Here is a 22,901-nt window from a genome sequence, read left to right on the forward strand (position 1 = left end):
GTCAAGCACAGAGACTGTACCAGTGTGTCATCAACACCACTGTGAGCTCAGGGCCAGCCTGCGCCCCTGTGTACTGCACTATATAACACACAGTGTACAGCGTGCACACACTATATAGTCTGGTCAAGCACAGAGACTGTACCAGTGTGTCATCAACACCACTGTGAGCTCAGGGCCAGCCTGCGCCCCTGTGTACTGCACTATATAACACACAGTGTACAGTGTGCACACACTATATAGTCTGGTCAAGCACAGAGACTGTACCAGTGTCTCATCAACACCACTGTGAGCTCAGGGCCAGCCTGCGCCCCTGTGTACTGCACTATATAACACACAGTGTACAGTGTGCACACACTATATAGTCTGGTCAAGCACAGAGACTGTACCAGTGTCTCATCAACACCACTGTGAGCTCAGGGCCAGCCTGTACCCCTGTGTACTGCACTATATAACACACAGTGTACAGTGTGCACACACTATATAGTCTGGTCTAGCACAGAGACTGTACCAGTGTGTCATCAACACCACTGTGAGCTCAGGGCCAGCCTGTACCCCTGTGTACTGCACTATATAACACACAGTGTACAGTGTGCACACACTATATAGTCTGGTCAAGCACAGAGACTGTACCAGTGTCTCATCAACACCACTGTGAGCTCAGGGCCAGCCTGTACCCCTGTGTACTGCACTATATAACACACAGTGTACAGTGTGCACACACTATATAGTCTGGTCAAGCACAGAGACTGTACCAGTGTGTCATCAACACCACTGTGAGCTCAGGGCCAGCCTGCGCCCCTGTGTACTGCACTATATAACACACAGTGTACAGTGTGCACACACTATATAGTCTGGTCAAGCACAGAGACTGTACCAGTGTCTCATCAACACCACTGTGAGCTCAGGGCCAGCCTGTACCCCTGTGTACTGCACTATATAACACAGTGTACAGTGTGCACACACTATATAGTCTGGTCAAGCACAGAGACTGTACCAGTGTCTCATCAACACCACTCTGAGCTCAGGGCCAGCCTGTACCCCTGTGTACTGCACTATATAACACACAGTGTACAGTGTGCACACACTATATAGTCTGGTCAAGCACAGAGACTGTACCAGTGTGTCATCAACACCACTGTGAGCTCAGGGCCAGCCTGTACCCCTGTGTACTGCACTATATAACACACAGTGTACAGTGTGCACACACTATATAGTCTGGTCAAGCACAGAGACTGTACCAGTGTGTCATCAACACCACTGTGAGCTCAGGGCCAGCCTGTACCCCTGTGTACTGCACTATATAACACACAGTGTACAGTGTGCACACACTATATAGTCTGGTCAAGCACAGAGACTGTACCAGTGTGTCATCAACACCACTGTGAGCTCAGGGCCAGCCTGTACCCCTGTGTACTGCACTATATAACACACAGTGTACAGTGTGCACACACTATATAGTCTGGTCAAGCACAGAGACTGTACCAGTGTCTCATCAACACCACTGTGAGCTCAGGGCCAGCCTGTACCCCTGTGTACTGCACTATATAACACACAGTGTACAGTGTGCACACACTATATAGTCTGGTCAAGCACAGAGACTGTACCAGTGTGTCATCAACACCACTGTGAGCTCAGGGCCAGCCTGCGCCCCTGTGTACTGCACTATATAACACACAGTGTACAGTGTGCACACACTATATAGTCTGGTCAAGCACAGAGACTGTACCAGTGTCTCATCAACACCACTGTGAGCTCAGGGCCAGCCTGTACCCCTGTGTACTGCACTATATAACACACAGTGTACAGTGTGCACACACTATATAGTCTGGTCAAGCACAGAGACTGTACCAGTGTCTCATCAACACCACTGTGAGCTCAGGGCCAGCCTGTACCCCTGTGTACTGCACTATATAACACACAGTGTACAGTGTGCACACACTATATAGTCTGGTCAAGCACAGAGACTGTACCAGTGTGTCATCAACACCACTGTGAGCTCAGGGCCAGCCTGTACCCCTGTGTACTGCACTATATAACACACAGTGTACAGTGTGCACACACTATATAGTCTGGTCAAGCACAGAGACTGTACCAGTGTCTCATCAACACCACTGTGAGCTCAGGGCCAGCCTGTACCCCTGTGTACTGCACTATATAACACACAGTGTACAGTGTGCACACACTATATAGTCTGGTCAAGCACAGAGACTGTACCAGTGTGTCATCAACACCACTGTGAGCTCAGGGCCAGCCTGTACCCCTGTGTACTGCACTATATAACACACAGTGTATATAGTCCACACTGCACACTGACTGTACCGGGGGGCGTGGGGTCGGTCTGCGGTCTGGTTCGGGGGGTGTGGGGTCTGCGGTCTGGTTCGGGGGGTGTGGGGTCTGTGGTGTGGTTCGGGGGGTGTGGGGTCTGCAGTGTGGTTCGGGGGGCGTGGGGTCGGTCTGCGGTCTGGTTCGGGGGGTGTGGGGTCTGTGGTGTGGTTCGGGGGGTGTGGGGTCTGCAGTGTGGTTCGGGGGGCGTGGGGTCGGTCTGCGGTCTGGTTCGGGGGGTGTGGGGTCTGCAGTGTGGTCCGGGGGGCGTGGGGTCGGTCTGCAGTGTGGTCCGGGGGGCGTGGGGTCGGTCTGCAGTGTGGTTCGGGGGGCGTGGGGTCGGTCTGCGGTCTGGTTCGGGGGGTGTGGGGTCTGTAGTGTGGTTCGGGGGGCGTGGGGTCGGTCTGCGGTCTGGTTCGGGGGGTGTGGGGTCGGTCCTGAGGCGTGCTGACCGGTCCTGCCTGTCTGGGTTCTCAGATCTGTGATTTCGGACTGGCCCGGATCGCCGACCCCGAGCACGACCACACGGGCTTCCTGACCGAGTACGTGGCGACCCGCTGGTACCGGGCTCCTGAGATCATGCTGAACTCCAAGGTCAGTGTGTGAGAGACAGGGTGTCTGCGTGCGTGTGTGTGTGAGAGACAGGGTGTCTGCGTGCGTGTGTGTGTGAGAGACAGGGTGTCTGCGTGCGTGTGACCAGGGTGTCTGCGTGCGTGTGTGTGTGAGAGACAGGGTGTCTGCGTGCGTGTGACCAGGGTGTCTGCGTGCGTGTGTGTGTGAGAGACAGGGTGTCTGCGTGTGTGTGTGAGAGAGACAGGGTGTCTGCGTGTGTGTGTGAGAGAGACAGGGTGTCTGCGTGCGTGTGTGTGTGAGAGACAGTGTTTCTGCGTGTGTGTGTGAGAGACAGTGTTTCTGCGTGCGTGCGTGTGTGTGAGAGACAGTGTGTCTGCGTGCGTGTGACCAGTGTGTCTGCGTGCGTGTGACCAGGGTGTCTGCGTGCGTGTGTGTGTGAGAGAGACAGGGTGTCTGCGTGTGTGTGTGAGAGAGACAGGGTGTCTGCGTGCGTGTGTGTGTGAGAGACAGGGTGTCTGCGTGTGTGTGTGAGAGAGACAGGGTGTCTGCGTGTGTGTGTGAGAGAGACAGGGTGTCTGCGTGTGTGTGTGAGAGAGACAGGGTGTCTGCGTGCGTGTGTGTGTGAGAGACAGTGTGTCTGCGTGCGTGTGTGTGTGTGAGAGACAGTGTGTCTGCGTGCGTGTGTGTGTGTGAGAGACAGGGTGTCTGCGTGCGTGTGTGAGAGACAGGGTGTCTGCGTGCGTGTGTGTGTGAGAGACAGGGTGTCTGCGTGTGTGTGTGAGAGACAGTGTTTCTGCGTGTGTGTGTGAGAGACAGTGTTTCTGCGTGTGTGTGTGAGAGACAGTGTTTCTGCGTGCGTGTGTGTGTGTGAGAGACAGTGTTTCTGCGTGTGTGTGTGAGAGACAGTGTTTCTGCGTGTGTGTGTGAGAGACAGTGTTTCTGCGTGTGTGTGTGAGAGACAGTGTTTCTGCGTGCGTGTGTGTGTGAGAGACAGTGTTTCTGCGTGCGTGCGTGTGAGGGACAGTGTGTCTGCGTGCGTGTGTGTGTGAGAGACAGTGTTTCTGCGTGTGTGTGTGAGAGACAGTGTTTCTGCGTGCGTGTGTGTGTGTGAGAGACAGTGTTTCTGCGTGCGTGCGTGTGAGAGACAGTGTTTCTGCGTGCGTGCGTGTGAGGGACAGTGTGTCTGCGTGCGTGTGTGTGTGAGAGACAGTGTTTCTGCGTGTGTGTGTGAGAGACAGTGTTTCTGCGTGCGTGTGTGTGTGAGAGACAGTGTTTCTGCGTGCGTGCGTGTGAGGGACAGTGTGTCTGCGTGCGTGTGTGTGTGAGAGACAGTGTGTCTGCGTGCGTGTGTGTGTGAGAGACAGGGTGTCTGCGTGCCTGCGTGTGTGAGAGACAGTGTGCCTGCGTGTGTGAGAGACAGTGTGTCTGCGTGCGTGTGACCCGTGTGTCTGCGTGCGTGTGTGTGTGAGAGACAGTGTCTGCGTGCGTGTGTGTGTGAGAGACAGTGCGTCTGCGTGCGCGTGTGTGTGTTTGAGACAGTGTGTCTGCGTGCGTGTGACCAGTGTGTCTGCGTGCGTGTGTGTGTGTGAGACAGTGTGTCTGCGTGCGTGTGACCAGTGTGTCTGCGTGTGTGTGTGTGTTTGAGACAGTGTGTCTGCGTGCGTGTGTGTGTGTGAGACAGTGTGTCTGCGTGTGTGTGACCAGTGTGTCTGCGTGCGTGTGTGTGTGAGAGACAGTGTGTCTCCGTGTGTGTGTGACAGAGTGTCTGCGTGTGTGTGGGACAGTGTGTCTGTGAGATAGTCACCAGCACGCAGATGGGACTGTGTGTGTGTGACAGTGTGTTGTATTGTGTATCTGCAGGGCTATACCAAGTCTATCGATATCTGGTCGGTGGGGTGTATCCTGGCGGAGATGTTGTCCAACAGACCCATCTTTCCTGGGAAACACTACCTCGACCAGCTGAACCACATTCTGGGTAAGAGAGAGGAGGCACTGATGTTTTATCACACACAGAGCTCCTCCTGACTGATAGAACAGGAGAGAGAGAGAGAGAGGAGGCACTGATGTTATTAACACACACAGAGCTCCTCCTGACTGATAGAACAGGAGAGAGAGAGAGAGAGAGGAGGCACTGATGTTTTATCACAAACAGAGCTCCTCCTGACTGATAGAACAGGAGAGAGAGAGAGAGAGGAGGCACTGATGTTTTATCACACACAGAGCTCCTCCTGACTGATAGAACAGGAGAGAGAGAGAGAGGAGGCACTGATGTTATTATCACACACAGAGCTCCTCCTGACTGATAGAACAGGAGAGAGAGAGAGGAGGCACTGATGTTATTATCACACACAGAGCTCCTCCTGACTGATAGAACAGGAGAGAGAGAGAGAGGAGGCACTGATGTTTTATCACACACAGAGCTCCTCCTGACTGATAGAACAGGAGAGAGAGAGAGAGAGGAGGCACTGATGTTTTATCACACACAGAGCTCCTCCTGACTGATAGAACAGGAGAGAGAGAGAGAGAGGAGGCACTGATGTTATTAACACACACAGAGCTCCTCCTGACTGATAGAACAGGAGAGAGAGAGGAGGCACTGATGTTTTATCACACACAGAGCTCCTCCTGACTGACATGAACCTCCCTGTACCCGCAGGAATCTTGGGGTCCCCCTCTCAGGACGACCTGAACTGCATCATCAACATGAAGGCCAGGAACTACCTGCAGAGTCTCCCCCAGAAGCCCAAGATCCCCTGGACCAAGCTGTTCCCTAAGGCAGACAGCAAGGGTGACTCCCAGTACCCCCCGTCTCCGTCAGAGTGTCCCCCAAAACCCCCCTTGTCTCTGTCACACCGTCCCCCCAAAACTCCCCGTCTCTCTCACACTGTCCCCCCAAAACTCCCATCTCTGTCACACTGTCCCCCCAAAACCCCCCTTGTCTCTGTCACACTGTCCCCCCAAAACCCCTCTTGTCTCTGTCACACTGTTCCCCCAAAACCCCCCTTGTCTCTCTCACACTGTCCCCCCAAACCCCCCCCTGTCTCTCTCACACTGTCCCCCCAAACCCCCCCCTGTCTCTCTCACACTGTTCCCCCAGAACTCCCCCGTCTCTCTCACACTGTCCCCCCAAAACTTCCTGTCTCTGCCTGTCTGTCTCTCTCTGTGTGATACCTGTCTCTGCTGCAGGGCTCTGTGCACTTCCTGTCTCTGCCTGTCTGTCTCTCTCTGTGTGATACCTGTCTCTGCTGCAGGGCTCTGTGCACTTCCTGTCTCTGCCTGTCTGTCTCTCTCTGTGTGATACCTGTCTCTCTCTGTGCAGCTCTAGATCTCTTGGACCGGATGTTGACCTTTAACCCCATAAAGAGGATCACAGTAGAAGATGCCCTTGCTCACCCATACCTGGAGCAGTACTATGACCCCACAGATGAGGTCAGTACGAACCCCTCTCTCTCTCAGTGCAGTGTTAATGTACTGGACTGTCCAGTCAGTGTCTGTATTAACCCCTCTCTCTCTCTCAGTGCAGTGTTAATGTACTGGAGTGTCCAGTCAGTGTGTCTGTATTAACCCCTCTCTCTCTCAGTGCAGTGTTAATGTACTGGAGTGTCCAGTCAGTGTGTGTGTATTAACCCCTCTCTCTCTCTCTCAGTGCAGTGTTAATGTACTGGAGTGTCCAGTCAGTGTGTGTGTATTAACCCCTCTCTCTCTCTCAGTGCAGTGTTAATGTACTGGAGTGTCCAGTCAGTGTGTCTGTATTAACCCCTCTCTCTCTCAGTGCAGTGTTAATGTACTGGAGTGTCCAGTCAGTGTGTGTGTATTAACCCCTCTCTCTCAGTGCAGTGTTAATGTACTGGAGTGTCCAGTCAGTGTGTGTGTATTAACCCCTCTCTCTCTCTCAGTGCAGTGTTAATGTACTGGAGTGTCCAGTCAGTGTGTCTGTATTAACCCCTCTCTCTCTCAGTGCAGTGTTAATGTACTGGAGTGTCCAGTCAGTGTGTGTGTATTAACCCCTCTCTCTCAGTGCAGTGTTAATGTACTGGAGTGTTCAGTCAGTGTGTGTGTATTAACCCCTCTCCCTCTCTGTGCAGTGTTAATGTACTGGAGTGTCCAGTCAGTGTTTCTGTATGAACCCCTCTCTCTCTCTCAGTGCAGTGTTAATGTACTGGAGTGTCCAGTCAGTGTGTCTGTATTAACCCCTCTCTCTCTCTCAGTGCAGTGTTAATGTACTGGAGTGTCCAGTCAGTGTGTGTGTATTAACCCCTCTCTCTCTCAGTGCAGCGTTAATGTACTGGAGTGTCCAGTCAGTGTGTGTGTGTATTAACCCCTCTCTCTCAGTGCAGTGTTAATGTACTGGAGTGTCCAGTCAGTGTGTCTGTATTAACCCCTCTCTCTCTCAGTGCAGTGTTAATGTACTGGAGTGTCCAGTCAGTGTGTGTGTATTAACCCCTCTCTCTCTCAGTGCAGTGTTAATGTACTGGAGTGTCCAGTCAGTGTGTGTGTATTAACCCCTCTCTCTCTCAGTGCAGTGTTAATGTACTGGAGTGTCCAGTCAGTGTGTCTGTATTAACCCCTCTCTCTCTCAGTGCAGTGTTAATGTACTGGAGTGTCCAGTCAGTGTGTCTGTATGAACCCCTCTCTCTCTCTCAGTGCAGTGTTAATGTACTGGAGTGTCCAGTCAGTGTGTCTGTATTAACCCCTCTCTCTCTCAGTGCAGTGTTAATGTACTGGAGTGTCCAGTCAGTGTGTCTGTATTAACCCCTCTCTCTCTCAGTGCAGTGTTAATGTACTGGAGTGTCCAGTCAGTGTGTCTGTATGAACCCCTCTCTCTCTCAGTGCAGTGTTAATGTACTGGAGTGTCCAGTCAGTGTGTGTGTATTAACCCCTCTCTCTCTCAGTGCAGTGTTAATGTACTGGAGTGTCCAGTCAGTGTGTGTGTATGAACCCCTCTCTCTCTCTCTCAGTGCAGTGTTAATGTACTGGAGTGTCCAGTCAGTGTGTGTGTATGAACCCCTCTCTCTCTCTCTCTCAGTGCAGTGTTAATGTACTGGAGTGTCCAGTCAGTGTGTGTATTAACCCCTCTCTCTCTCTCAGTGCAGTGTTAATGTACTGGAGTGTCCAGTCAGTGTGTGTATTAACCCCTCTCTCTCTCTCAGTGCAGTGTTCATGTACTGGAGTGTCCAGTCAGTGTGTGTATTAACCCCTCTCTCTCTCTCAGTGCAGTGTTCATGTACTGGAGTGTCCAGTCAGTGTGTGTGTATTAACCCCTCTCTCTCTCAGTGCAGTGTTAATGTACTGGAGTGTCCAGTCAGTGTGTGTGTATGAACCCCTCTCTCTCTCTGTGTCTCAGCCTGTTGCAGAGGAGCCCTTCACCTTCAACATGGAGCTGGATGATCTGCCCAAGGAGCGCCTGAAGGAGCTCATCTTTGAGGAGACGGCTCGTTTCCAGGCAACCTACCAGGGCTCCTGAGGGCCCGCAGGTACGGGCTGGGCTGGGCTGGGCTCCTGAGGGCCCGAGAGAGAGAGTGCGTGTGTGTGTTACAGGTGTGTGTGTGTGTGTGTGTGTGTGTGTGTGTGTGTGTGTGTGTGTGTGTTACAGGTACCAGCCTCAGGGAACAGCAGGACTGTGTGTGTGTTACAGGTGTGTGTGTTTGTGTGTTACAGGTGTGTGTGTTTGTGTGTTACAGGTACCAGCCTCAGGGAACAGCAGGACTGTGTGTGTTTGTGTGTTATAGGTACCAGCCTCAGGGAACAGCAGGACTGTGTGTGTGTTACAGGTGTGTGTTTGTGTGTTACAGGTACCAGCCTCAGGGAACAGCAGGACTGTGTGTGTGTGTTACAGGTGTGTGTGTTTGTGTGTTACAGGTACCAGCCTCAGGGAACAGCAGGACTGTGTGTGTGTTACAGGTGTGTGTGTTTGTGTGTTACAGGTACCAGCCTCAGGGAACAGCAGGACTGTGTGTGTGTGTTACAGGTGTGTGTGTTTGTGTGTTACAGGTACCACCCTCAGGGAACAGCAGGACTGTGTGTGTGTGTTACAGGTGTGTGTGTTTGTGTGTTACAGGTACCAGCCTCAGGGAACAGCAGGACTGTGTGTGTGTTACAGGTGTGTGTGTTTGTGTGTTACAGGTACCAGCCTCAGGGAACAGCAGGACTGTGTGTGTGTTACAGGTGTGTGTGTTTGTGTGTTACAGGTACCAGCCTCAGGGAACAGCAGGACTGTGTGTGTGTTACAGGTGTGTGTGTTTGTGTGTTACAGGTACCAGCCTCAGGGAACAGCAGGACTGTGTGTGTGTGTTACAGGTGTGTGTGTTTGTGTGTTACAGGTACCAGCCTCAGGGAACAGCAGGACTGTGTGTGTGTTACAGGTGTGTGTGTTTGTGTGTTACAGGTACCAGCCTCAGGGAACAGCAGGACTGTGTGTGTGTGTGTTACAGGTGTGTGTGTTTGTGTGTTACAGGTACCAGCCTCAGGGAACAGCAGGACTGTGTGTGTGTGTTACAGGTGTGTGTTTGTGTGTTACAGGTACCAGCCTCAGGGAACAGCAGGACTGTGTGTGTGTGTTACAGGTGTGTGTGTTTGTGTGTTACAGGTACCAGCCTCAGGGAACAGCAGGACTGTGTGTGTGTTACAGGTGTGTGTTTGTGTGTTACAGGTACCAGCCTCAGGGAACAGCAGGACTGTGTGTGTGTTACAGGTGTGTGTGTTTGTGTGTTACAGGTACCAGCCTCAGGGAACAGCAGGACTGTGTGTGTGTTACAGGTGTGTGTGTTTGTGTGTTACAGGTACCAGCCTCAGGGAACAGCAGGACTGTGTGTGTGTGTTACAGGTGTGTGTGTTTGTGTGTTACAGGTACCAGCCTCAGGGAACAGCAGGACTGTGTGTGTGTTACAGGTGTGTGTGTTTGTGTGTTACAGGTACCAGCCTCAGGGAACAGCAGGACTGTGTGTGTGTGTTACAGGTGTGTGTGTTTGTGTGTTACAGGTACCAGCCTCAGGGAACAGCAGGACTGTGTGTGTGTGTTACAGGTGTGTGTGTTTGTGTGTTACAGGTACCAGCCTCAGGGAACAGCAGGACTGTGTGTGTGTGTTACAGGTGTGTGTGTTTGTGTGTTACAGGTACCAGCCTCAGGGAACAGCAGGACTGTGTGTGTGTGTTACAGGTGTGTGTGTTTGTGTGTTACAGGTACCAGCCTCAGGGAACAGCAGGACTGTGTGTGTGTTACAGGTGTGTGTGTTTGTGTGTTACAGGTGTGTGTGTTGTGTGTTACAGGTACCAGCCTCAGGGAACAGCAGGACTGTGTGTGTGTGTTACAGGTGTGTGTGTTTGTGTGTTACAGGTACCACCCTCAGGGAACAGCAGGACTGTGTGTGTGTGTTACAGGTACCACCCTCAGGGAACAGCAGGACTGTGTGTGTGTTACAGGTGTGTGTGTTTGTGTGTTACAGGTACCAGCCTCAGGGAACAGCAGGACTGTGTGTGTGTGTTACAGGTGTGTGTGTTTGTGTGTTACAGGTACCAGCCTCAGGGAACAGCAGGACTGTGTGTGTGTGTTACAGGTGTGTGTGTTTGTGTGTTACAGGTACCAGCCTCAGGGAACAGCAGGACTGTGTGTGTGTGTTACAGGTGTGTGTGTTTGTGTGTTACAGGTACCAGCCTCAGGGAACAGCAGGACTGTGTGTGTGTGTTACAGGTGTGTGTGTTTGTGTGTTACAGGTACCAGCCTCAGGGAACAGCAGGACTGTGTGTGTGTGTTACAGGTGTGTGTGTTTGTGTGTTACAGGTACCAGCCTCAGGGAACAGCAGGACTGTGTGTGTGTGTTACAGGTGTGTGTGTTTGTGTGTTACAGGTACCAGCCTCAGGGAACAGCAGGACTGTGTGTGTGTGTTACAGGTGTGTGTGTTTGTGTGTTACAGGTACCAGCCTCAGGGACCAGCAGGACTGTGTGTGTGTGTTACAGGTGTGTGTGTTTGTGTGTTACAGGTACCAGCCTCAGGGAACAGCAGGACTGTGTGTGTGTTACAGGTGTGTGTGTTTGTGTGTTACAGTTACCAGCCTCAGGGAACAGCAGGACTGTGTGTGTGTTACAGGTGTGTGTGTTTGTGTGTTACAGGTACCAGCCTCAGGGAACAGCAGGACTGTGTGTGTGTGTTACAGGTGTGTGTGTTTGTGTGTTACAGGTACCAGCCTCAGGGAACAGCAGGACTGTGTGTGTGTTACAGGTGTGTGTGCTTGTGTGTTACAGGTACCAGCCTCAGGGAACAGCAGGACTGTGTGTGTGTTACAGGTGTGTGTGTTTGTGTGTTACAGGTACCAGCCTCAGGGAACAGCAGGACTGTGTGACACCTGTCTCTGCACTCCAGGACACTGAAAAGGCTTCGTCTGTTACTCGTGTCGGGGAGTGTCTCTGTGCCTGGGCTTCTGTTGGTTTAGAGTCATTGGTCATTTTTATTAGTCATTTTTTATCCAAAAGAGAATGTTTTTTTTTTATTTTGGAGGGAAGGAGTTGAATTTTGCCCCACCTTGTCTCCCTCTCTCCTCTCTCTGTCAGTGTGTGTGTATGAACCCCTCTCTCTCTCAGTGCAGTGTTAATGTACTGGAGTGTCCAGTCAGTGTGTCTGTATTAACCCCTCTCTCTCTCTCAGTGCAGTGTTAATGTACTGGAGTGTCCAGTCAGTGTGTGTGTATTAACCCCTCTCTCTCTCAGTGCAGTGTTAATGTACTGGAGTGTCCAGTCAGTGTGTCTGTATTAACCCCTCTCTCTCTCTCAGTGCAGTGTTAATGTACTGGAGTGTCCAGTCAGTGTGTCTGTATTAACCCCTCTCTCTCTCTCAGTGCAGTGTTAATGTACTGGAGTGTCCAGTCAGTGTGTCTGTATGAACCCCTCTCTCTCTCAGTGCAGTGTTCATGTACTGGAGTGTCCAGTCAGTGTGTGTGTATTAACCCCTCTCTCTCTCTCTCTCTCAGTGCAGTGTTAATGTACTGGAGTGTCCAGTCAGTGTGTGTATTAACCCCTCTCTCTGGGTGTATGGACCCAGAACAGCAGAACCTGGCACTGCTGGAGCAGGACTGTCAGACCTGGGCACTGACAGTCCTGGCTGTCCAGAGAGGACAGGCTCAGAGACACAGCCTGGACACACACACTGGACACAGGCAGACCTGGCTGTCCAGAGAGGACAGGCTCAGAGACACAGCCTGGAAATACACACTGGACACAGGCAGACCTGGCTGCCCAGAGAGGACAGGCTGTGCTCCCACTGCCAGCAGGGAGAAATAGAGACAGAGGTGCACTTCCTACTGCACTGTGACAGATACTCTGGGATTAGAGAAACATTCTTCCCTAAACTCAGAAATCTAATCCCAGAGTTCCCACACCTGCCAGAATCACAACGGGTCCCAATCCTACTGGCATCTGGCAGCCCAGTATGTGATCTCCTGTCACAGGAACAGTGAGTCTGTCTCCCAGAAATGCCCCATGTGTCTATATGTAAATATTTTATGATTGCGTCTTTACTGTAAATGTCTGGATATTTTTTGTTTTATGTTAATTGTATGTTTTGCTTTGGTAACACTGACTGTACTCATTGGTCATTTAAGGACCTTGAGTTGAGAGAGAGTTAGAGACACACAGAGAGACACTGGGGTCAGACTGAGACGTGCTGTCAGTACAGACCCTGGAGAGAGAGAGACACTGGGGTTAGACTGAGACGTGCTGTCAGTACAGACCCTGGAGAGAGAGAGACACTGGGGTCAGACTGAGACGTGCTGTCAGTACAGACCCTGGAGAGAGAGAGATGGAGACAGACACTGGGGTCAGTACAGACCCTGGAGAGAGAGAGATGGAGACAGACACTGGGGTCAGACTGAGACGTGCTGTCAGTACAGACCCTGGAGAGAGAGAGAGAGACAGACACTGGGGTCAGTACAGACCCTGGAGAGAGAGAGATGGAGAGGGGGTCAGTACTGATGGACAGAGAAATCGAGATATCAGGACTCGTATTTTCCCTCTCTCCCCTCCCCGCCCCTCCTCCTGTCCCTCTCAGTTCCTCTGTAAATACGAGTGCTTCGGTTGGGATCCGGTTCCTGAATTCCGCCTTGTTGTTTTTGTGTTTTCCTCTGTGGGTGAAGCCTGATATTACGAGCGTTACTGTGACTGCGGGTGTCTGTCTGGGGGGGTCGCTGGGTGTGAGTTTGTTTTACTGGTGTGGGCTGGACAGCGGGATTCTGGGGTGGGGGGGTTGTATTTCGGTCTCGCGGATGAAGAATTGGCCTTCCCTGTGGTCAGTCCCGCCTGCGGACACCGGCGGGGCCCTGGGCCCTGCTGGGGAGACTGTCCACTGTCTTGCCTGCTGGTGGCGTCAGAGGTGTGAGTCCCAAGGTGCAGTGAGCAGCTGTTGGAATAGGCCAGTGAGCTCGACAAACCCAGTTCCATATAGCGCACGCAGTGTTGTGTGTGTCTGTAGTGTAACAGCTCTTACACAGACACACTGTCTCACCCTCACTCTAACACACACACTGATCACAGCAGAGACACTGTCTCACCCTCACTCTAACACACACACTGATCACAGCAGAGACACTGTCTCACCCTCACTCTTAACACACACACTGATCACAGCAGAGACACTGTCTCACCCTCACTCTAACACACACACTGATCACAGCAGAGACACTGTCTCACCCTCACTCTAACACACACACTGATCACAGCAGAGAGACACTGTCTCACCCTCACTCTAACACACACACTAATCACAGCAGAGACACTGTCTCACCCTCACTCTAACACACACACTGATCACAGCAGAGACACTGTCTCACCCTCACTGTAACACACAGCACTGATCACAGCAGAGACACTGTCTCACCCTCACTGTAACACACAGCACTGATCACAGCAGAGAGACACTGTCTCACCCTCACTGTAACACACAGCACTGATCACAGCAGAGAGACACTGTCTCACCCTCACTGTAACACACAGCACTGATCCCAGCAGAGACACTGTCTCACCCTCACTGTAACACACACACTGATCACAGCAGAGACACTGTCTCGCCCTCTAACACACACACTGATCCCAGCAGAGACACTGTCTCACCCTCACTCTAACACACACACTGATCACAGCAGAGACACTGTCTCACCCTCACTCTAACACACACACTGATCACAGCAGAGACACTGTCTCACCCTCACTCTAACACACAGCACTGATCAAAGCAGAGACATGCTGTCTCACCCTCACTCTAACACAGCACTGATCACAGCAGAGACACACTGTCTCACACTCAGTTTAACACACACACTGATCCCAGCAGAGACACTGTCTCACACTCAGTTTAACACACACACTGATCCCAGCAGACATGCCTTTTCAGATTCAGGGGAGACATTAGTGACACCTGCAAGGAAATTAATTTTCAATAAAATGTATTCTCCATTATGTAGCTGGGAATGTTCTGAAAATTCATATTTTTTATTAAAAAGGGACTTGAATTTAGCTGCTTTTTTGCATTGGGATTTTACTTTTTGTTATGTTTTGTGCACCAGGATGTAAAAATTGCCTCTTGGGGATGTATTCCAAAATATTAATACTGAAATATTAAAGGAAAATGTTAAAGAATTGAATAGAAAAAAGTTTAACAAAAGTCTATATATGGGTATGTAATACAAAATAAAATATATACTGTATATTAAATAAACTCATGTAATTGTGAATTTCAAACATTAGCTTGTCAATTGTGTTGTTTCCTACTATGTTCAGGGTTAGACTGTAATCTACAAGTACTACATTAACACTACACTGAGAGCGAGAGGGGTTAATACAGACACACTGACTGGACACTCCAGTACATTAACACTGCACTGAGAGAGGGGTTAATACAGACACACTGACTGGACACTCCAGTACATTAACACTGCACTGAGAGAGAGAGGGGTTCATACAGACACACTGACTGGACACTCCAGTACATTAACACTGCACTGAGAGAGAGGGGTTCATACAGACACACTGACTGGACACTCCAGTACAGTAACACTGCACTGAGAGAGAGAGGGGTTAATACACACACACTGACTGGACACTCCAGTACATGAACACTGCACTGAGAGTGTCTTCAAACATTTTTCCAGTAAATGTAATTTTCTTTCACAACACAGGACAATACCACAGTGCTGACAATGTGTTTGTTTTACTTTGTGAGAGAATGTGTACTGAGCACGTGTTTCTCAAACAGACCTGACAATGTGACAAAATCAACATACTCAACTGGTTCTGGTGGTAACAGTTATACACTGATTATAATCCCAGTTCAGAACTAATCCAGCTCCCAGTCCAGTCCAGCCTGGAGAGTCTCAGACTGCTCTGTCAGTGTCAGTGGAGTCTGATTATAATCCCAGTTCAGAACTCATCCAGCTCCCAGTCCAGTCAGTCCAGTCCAGCTGGAGAGTCTCAGACTGCTCTGTCAGTGTCAGTGGAGTCTGATTATAATCCCAGTTCAGAACTCATCCAGCTCCCAGTCCAGTCAGTCCAGTCCAGCCTGGAGAGTCTGATTATAACCTCAGTTAATGACTAGTGCAGGTCACTGTAAAGTCAGTCCTGTATTGTAGGCTCTCAGGGAGGGTTGCTGGTCAGTGGGTCTGGTGATGAGCACACATCAGCACTGTAGGTGCTGACTAGTGGCTTTGATTCTGAATGAAGCCACAGTCACATGTCCTTCCCTCACACAGAGTCACAAGAACCCGCCTGCGCAGATATAAACCCACAGACAGGGCTCAGGCTCAGGCAAGTCATGATGGACAGCAGGCAGTGTCACTTTGAAGCGAACTCTGCTTTGCTCATAGAGAGGGGTTAATACAGACACACTGGACACTCCAGTACATTAACACTGCACTGAGAGAGAGAGGGGTTCATACACACACACTGACTGGACACTCCAGTACATTAACACTGCACTGAGAGAGAGAGGGGTTCATACAGACACACTGACTGGACACTCCAGTACATTAACACTGCACTGAGAGAGAGAGGGGTTAATACAGACACACTGACTGGACACTCCAGTACATTAACACTGCACTGAGAGAGAGGGGTTAATACAGACACACTGGACACTCCAGTACATTAACACTGCACTGAGAGAGAGAGGGGTTCATACAGACACACTGACTGGACACTCCAGTACATTAACACTGCACTGAGAGAGAGAGGGGTTCATACAGACACACTGACTGGACACTCCAGTACATTAACACTGCACTGAGAGAGAGAGGGGTTAATACAGACACACTGACTGGACACTCCAGTACATTAACACTGCACTGAGAGAGAGAGGGGTTAATACACACACACTGACTGGACACTCCAGTACATTAACACTGCACTGAGAGAGAGAGAGAGAGAGAGAGAGGAGTGATTACAATCTTTAATTTAGTGTTCAGTTCTACCTGTCAGACCAGTTTTTCACTGTGGAAAGGTGTTGCTTTTAACTGACTCCACATTCCTGAGAGAGAGAGACAGGGAGAGGGAGGGAGAAGGAGAGAGGGACAGGCAGGGAGAGTTAGTTAGAGAGAAACTCAGCGCAGTAAGAGAAACAGGGAGGAGAGAGGGAGAGACAGGGAGGGAGAGGGAGAGAGAGAGACAGGAAAGGAGAGTCAGTGAGAGAGGAGGGAGTGGAGATCTGGAGATACTGTCGTTAACCAGCGCAGCAGACGGGTGAGACAGACACAGAGCTCTCTCGCACTCTGTGTCCGGGCCCAGGAAACGATCAGCAGCACTGTGGAGGACGTCGTGCCGAGAGCAGTTTCACCATGTCCAGCTACCTGTACTACCTGCTGCCCGCTGTAGGGGGCTACACCCTCACCTCCCTCTTCCTGCTGAGGAACCCCCAGTACCTGCACAGGAGGAAGACCACAGCCTTCTACAGCACCCACATCTCTCACCGCGGAGGTAGGAGGGACTGACCCCTGACCCCTGACCCCTGACCCCTGACACACTGACCACTGACACACAGCCTTCTACAGCACCCACATCTCTCACCGCGGAGGTAGGAGGGACTGACCCCTGACCCCTGACCCCTGACACACAGCTCTCTACAGCACCCACATCTCTCACCGCGGAGGTAGGAGGGACTGACCCCTGACCCCTGACCCCTGACACACTGACCACTGACACACAGCTCTCTACAGCACCCACATCTCTCACCGCGGAGGTAGGAGGGACTGACCCCTGACCCCTGACCCCTGACACACAACCCTCTACAGCACCCACATCTCTCACCGCAGAGGTAGGAGGGACTGACCCCTGACCCCTGACCCTTGACACACTGACCACACACCTCTCACTGCAGACACACTGACACACAGCCCCCTACAGCACACACACACCTCACTGCTGAGACACACTGACACACAGCCCTCTACAGCACACACACACACACCTGTCACTGCTGAGACACACTGACACACAGCCTTCTACAGCACACACACACACACACCTGTCACTGCTGAGACACACTGACACACAGCCCTCTACAGCACACACACACACACACCTGTCACTGCTGAGACACACTGACACACAGCCCTCTACAGCACACACACACACACCTGTCACTGCTGAGACACACTGACACACAGCCCTCTACAGCACACACACACACACCTGTCACTGCTGAGACACACTGACACACAGCCCTCTACAGCACACACACACACACACCTGTCACTGCTGAGACACACTGACACACAGCCCTCTACAGCACACACACACACACCTCACTGCTGAGACACACTGACACACAGCCCTCTACAGCACACACACACACACACCTGTCACTGCTGAGACACACTGACACACAGCCCTCTACAGCACACACACACACACACACCTCACTGCTGAGACACACTGACACACAGCCCTCTACAGCACACACACACACACCTGTCACTGCTGAGACACACTGACACACAGCCCTCTACAGCACACACACACACACCTGTCACTGCTGAGAAACACTGACACACAGCCTTCTACAGCACACACACACACACACCTGTCACTGCTGAGACACACTGACACACAGCCCTCTACAGCACACACACACACACACCTGTCCCTGCTGAGACACACTGACACACAGCCCTCTACAGCACACACACACACACACACACACCTCACTGCTGAGACACACTGACACACAGCCCTCTACAGCACACACACACACACACACCTGTCACTGCTGAGACACACTGACACACAGCCCTCTACAGCACACACACACACACACACACCTGTCACTGCTGAGACACACTGACACACAGCCCTCTACAGCACACACACACACACACCTGTCACTGCTGAGACACACTGACACACAGCCCTCTACAGCACACACACACACACCTGTCACTGCTGAGACACACTGACACACGGCCCTCTACAGCACACACACACACCTGTCACTGCTGAGACACACTGACACACAGCCCTCTACAGCACACACACACACCTGTCACTGCTGAGACACACTGACACACAGCCCTCTACAGCACACACACACACACCTGTCACTGCTGAGACACACTGACACACAGCCCTCTACAGCACACACACACACACCTGTCACTGCTGAGACACACTGACACACAGCCCTCTACAGCACACACACACACACACCTGTCACTGCTGAGACACACTGACACACAGCCCTCTACAGCACACACACACACACCTGTCACTGCTGAGACACACTGACACACAGCCCTCTACAGCACACACACACACACCTGTCACTGCTGAGACACACTGACACACAGCCCTCTACAGCACACACACACACACACCTCACTGCTGAGACACACTGACACACAGCCCTCTACAGCACACACACACACACCTCACTGCTGAGACACACTGACACACAGCCCTCTACAGCACACACACACACACACCTGTCACTGCTGAGACACACTGACACACAGCCCTCTACAGCACACACACACACACACACCTCACTGCTGAGACACACTGACACACAGCCCTCTACAGCACACACACACACACACACCTGTCACTGCTGAGACACACTGACACACAGCCCTCTACAGCACACACACACACACCTGTCACTGCTGAGAAACACTGACACACAGCCTTCTACAGCACACACACACACACACCTGTCACTGCTGAGACACACTGACACACAGCCCTCTACAGCACACACACACACACACCTGTCCCTGCTGAGACACACTGACACACAGCCCTCTACAGCACACACACACACACACACACACCTCACTGCTGAGACACACTGACACACAGCCCTCTACAGCACACACACACACACACACCTGTCACTGCTGAGACACACTGACACACAGCCCTCTACAGCACACACACACACACACCTGTCACTGCTGAGACACACTGACACACAGCCCTCTACAGCACACACACACACACACCTGTCACTGCTGAGACACACTGACACACAGCCCTCTACAGCACACACACACACACACCTGTCACTGCTGAGACACACTGACACACAGCCCTCTACAGCACACACACACACACCTGTCACTGCTGAGACACACTGACACACAGCCCTCTACAGCACACACACACACACACCTGTCACTGCTGAGACACACTGACACACAGCCCTCTACAGCACACACACACACACCTGTCACTGCTGAGACACACTGACACACAGCCCTCTACAGCACACACACACACACCTCACTGCTGAGACACACTGACACACAGCCCTCTACAGCACACACACACACACACCTCGCTGCTGAGACACACTGACACACAGCCCTCTACAGCACACACACACACACACCTCACTGCTGAGACACACTGACACACAGCCCTCTACAGCACACACACACACACACCTGTCACTGCTGAGACACACTGACACACAGCCCTCTACAGCACACACACACACACACCTGTCACTGCTGAGACACACTGACACACAGCCTTCTACAGCACACACACACACACACACCTGTCACTGCTGAGACACACTGACACACAGCCCTCTACAGCACACACACACACACACACACCTGTCACTGCTGAGACACACTGACACACAGCCCTCTACAGCACACACACACACACACCTCACTGCTGAGACACACTGACACACAGCCCTCTACAGCACACACACACACACACCTGTCACTGCTGAGACACACTGACACACAGCCCTCTACAGCACACACACACACACACCTGTCACTGCTGAGACACACTGACACACAGCCCTCTACAGCACACACACACACACACACCTGTCACTGCTGAGACACACTGACACACAGCCCTCTACAGCACACACACACACACCTGTCACTGCTGAGACACACTGACACACAGCCCTCTACAGCACACACACACACACACACCTGTCACTGCTGAGACACACTGACACACAGCCCTCTACAGCACACACACACACACACCTCGCTGCTGAGACACACTGACACACAGCCCTCTACAGCACACACACACACACACACCTGTCACTGCTGAGACACACTGACACACAGCCCTCTACAGCACACACACACACACACACACACACACCTGTCACTGCTGAGACACACTGACACACAGCCCTCTACAGCACACACACACACACCTCACTGCTGAGACACACTGACACACAGCCCTCTACAGCACACACACACACACACCTCGCTGCTGAGACACACTGACACACAGCCCTCTACAGCACACACACACACACACACCTGTCACTGCTGAGACACACTGACACACAGCCCTCTACAGCACACACACACACACCTCACTGCTGAGACACACTGACACACAGCCCTCTACAGCACACACACACACACACCTGTCACTGCTGAGACACACTGACACACAGCCCTCTACAGCACACACACACACACACACACCTGTCACTGCTGAGACACACTGACACACAGCCCTCTACAGCACACACACACACACCTCACTGCTGAGACACACTGACACACAGCCCTCTACAGCACACACACACACACACCTCGCTGCTGAGACACACTGACACACAGCCCTCTACAGCACACACACACACACACACCTGTCACTGCTGAGACACACTGACACACAGCCCTCTACAGCACACACACACACACACCTGTCACTGCTGAGACACACTGACACACAGCCCTCTACAGCACACACACACACACACCTGTCACTGCTGAGACACACTGACACACAGCCCTCTACAGCACACACACACACACACACCTGTCACTGCTGAGACACACTGACACACAGCCCTCTACAGCACACACACACACACCTCACTGCTGAGACACACTGACACACAGCCCTCTACAGCACACACACACACACACCTGTCACTGCTGAGACACACTGACACACAGCCCTCTACAGCACACACACACACACACACCTGTCACTGCTGAGACACACTGACACACAGCCCTCTACAGCACACACACACACACACCTGTCACTGCTGAGACACACTGACACACAGCCCTCTACAGCACACACACACACACCTGTCACTGCTGAGACACACTGACACACAGCCCTCTACAGCACACACACACACACCTGTCACTGCTGAGACACACTGACACACAGCCCTCTACAGCACACACACACACACACCTGTCACTGCTGAGACACACTGACACACAGCCCTCTACAGCACACACACACACACACACACACCTGTCACTGCTGAGACACACTGACACACAGCCCTCTACAGCACACACACACACACACCTCACTGCTGAGACACACTGACACACAGCCCTCTACAGCACACACACACACACACCTGTCACTGCTGAGACACACTGACACACAGCCCTCTACAGCACACACACACACACACCTCACTGCTGAGACACACTGACACACAGCCCTCTACAGCACACACACACACACACACCTGTCACTGCTGAGACACACTGACACACAGCCCTCTACAGCACACACACACACACACCTGTCACTGCTGAGACACACTGACACACAGCCCTCTACAGCACACACACACACACACCTGTCACTGCTGAGACACACTGACACACAGCCCTCTACAGCACACACACACACACCTGTCACTGCTGAGACACACTGACACACAGCCCTCTACAGCACACACACACACACCTCACTGCTGAGACACACTGACACACAGCCCTCTACAGCACACACACACACACACACCTGTCACTGCTGAGACACACTGACACACAGCCCTCTACAGCACACACACACACACACACACCTGTCACTGCTGAGACACACTGACACACAGCCCTCTACAGCACACACACACAAACACCTGTCACTGCTGAGACACACTGACACACAGCCCTCTACAGCACACACACACACACACCTCACTGCTGAGACACACTGACACACAGCCCTCTACAGCACACACACACACACACACACCTGTCACTGCTGAGACACACTGACACACAGCCCTCTACAGCACACACACACACACACACACACCTGTCACTGCTGAGACACACTGACACACAGCCCTCTACAGCACACACACACACACACCTGTCACTGCTGAGACACACTGACACACAGCCCTCTACAGCACACACACACACACACCTGTCACTGCTGAGACACACTGACACACAGCCCTCTACAGCACACACACACACACCTGTCACTGCTGAGACACACTGACACACAGCCCTCTACAGCACACACACACACACACCTCACTGCTGAGACACACTGACACACAGCCCTCTACAGCACACACACACACACCTGTCACTGCTGAGACACACTGACACACAGCCCTCTACAGCACACACACACACACACCTCGCTGCTGAGACACACTGACACACAGCCCTCTACAGCACACACACACACACCTGTCACTGCTGAGACACACTGACACACAGCCCTCTACAGCACACACACACACACACACCTGTC

At 52.1% G+C, this 22,901-nt stretch overlaps 2 protein-coding genes across 4 annotated transcripts in view; both read left to right on the top strand.

Annotated features, from left to right (window-relative positions):
• Positions 1-14,618, top strand: part of mapk3 (mitogen-activated protein kinase 3) — a 29,036-nt gene extending 14,418 nt beyond the window's left edge. The window contains exons 4-10 of one of the 3 annotated variants that reach the window (XR_015939729.1): positions 2,800-2,916; positions 4,756-4,870; positions 5,552-5,683; positions 6,215-6,324; positions 8,240-8,369; positions 11,201-12,586; positions 12,630-14,618. Coding sequence is in view for 2 of the 3 variants with exons in the window: in XM_088637346.1 (XP_088493472.1) it covers positions 2,800-2,916; positions 4,756-4,870; positions 5,552-5,683; positions 6,215-6,324; positions 8,240-8,359 (594 nt within the window). In the remaining variant the exon portion in view is untranslated. Of the gene's footprint in view, positions 1-2,799; positions 2,917-4,755; positions 4,871-5,551; positions 5,684-6,214; positions 6,325-8,239; positions 8,370-8,488; positions 8,532-11,200 lie in introns of those variants that run through there. The other 2 variants (XM_088637346.1, XM_088637347.1) reach the window with 2 other exon arrangements.
• Positions 14,619-15,001: 383 nt separating this feature from the next.
• Positions 15,002-22,901, top strand: part of LOC148659598 (lysophospholipase D GDPD1-like) — a 32,667-nt gene continuing 24,767 nt past the window's right edge. Inside the window, exon 1 of the mRNA XM_088637366.1 lies at positions 15,002-16,844. Within this exon, the coding sequence (XP_088493492.1) occupies positions 16,706-16,844 (139 nt within the window). The 5' untranslated portion in view covers positions 15,002-16,705. The remainder of the gene's footprint in view (positions 16,845-22,901) is intronic.

The sequence above is a fragment of the Lepisosteus platostomus genome, chromosome 6 (genome assembly GCF_059453375.1).
Source record: "Lepisosteus platostomus isolate fLepPlt1 chromosome 6, fLepPlt1.hap1, whole genome shotgun sequence".
NCBI lineage: Eukaryota > Metazoa > Chordata > Actinopteri > Semionotiformes > Lepisosteidae > Lepisosteus > Lepisosteus platostomus.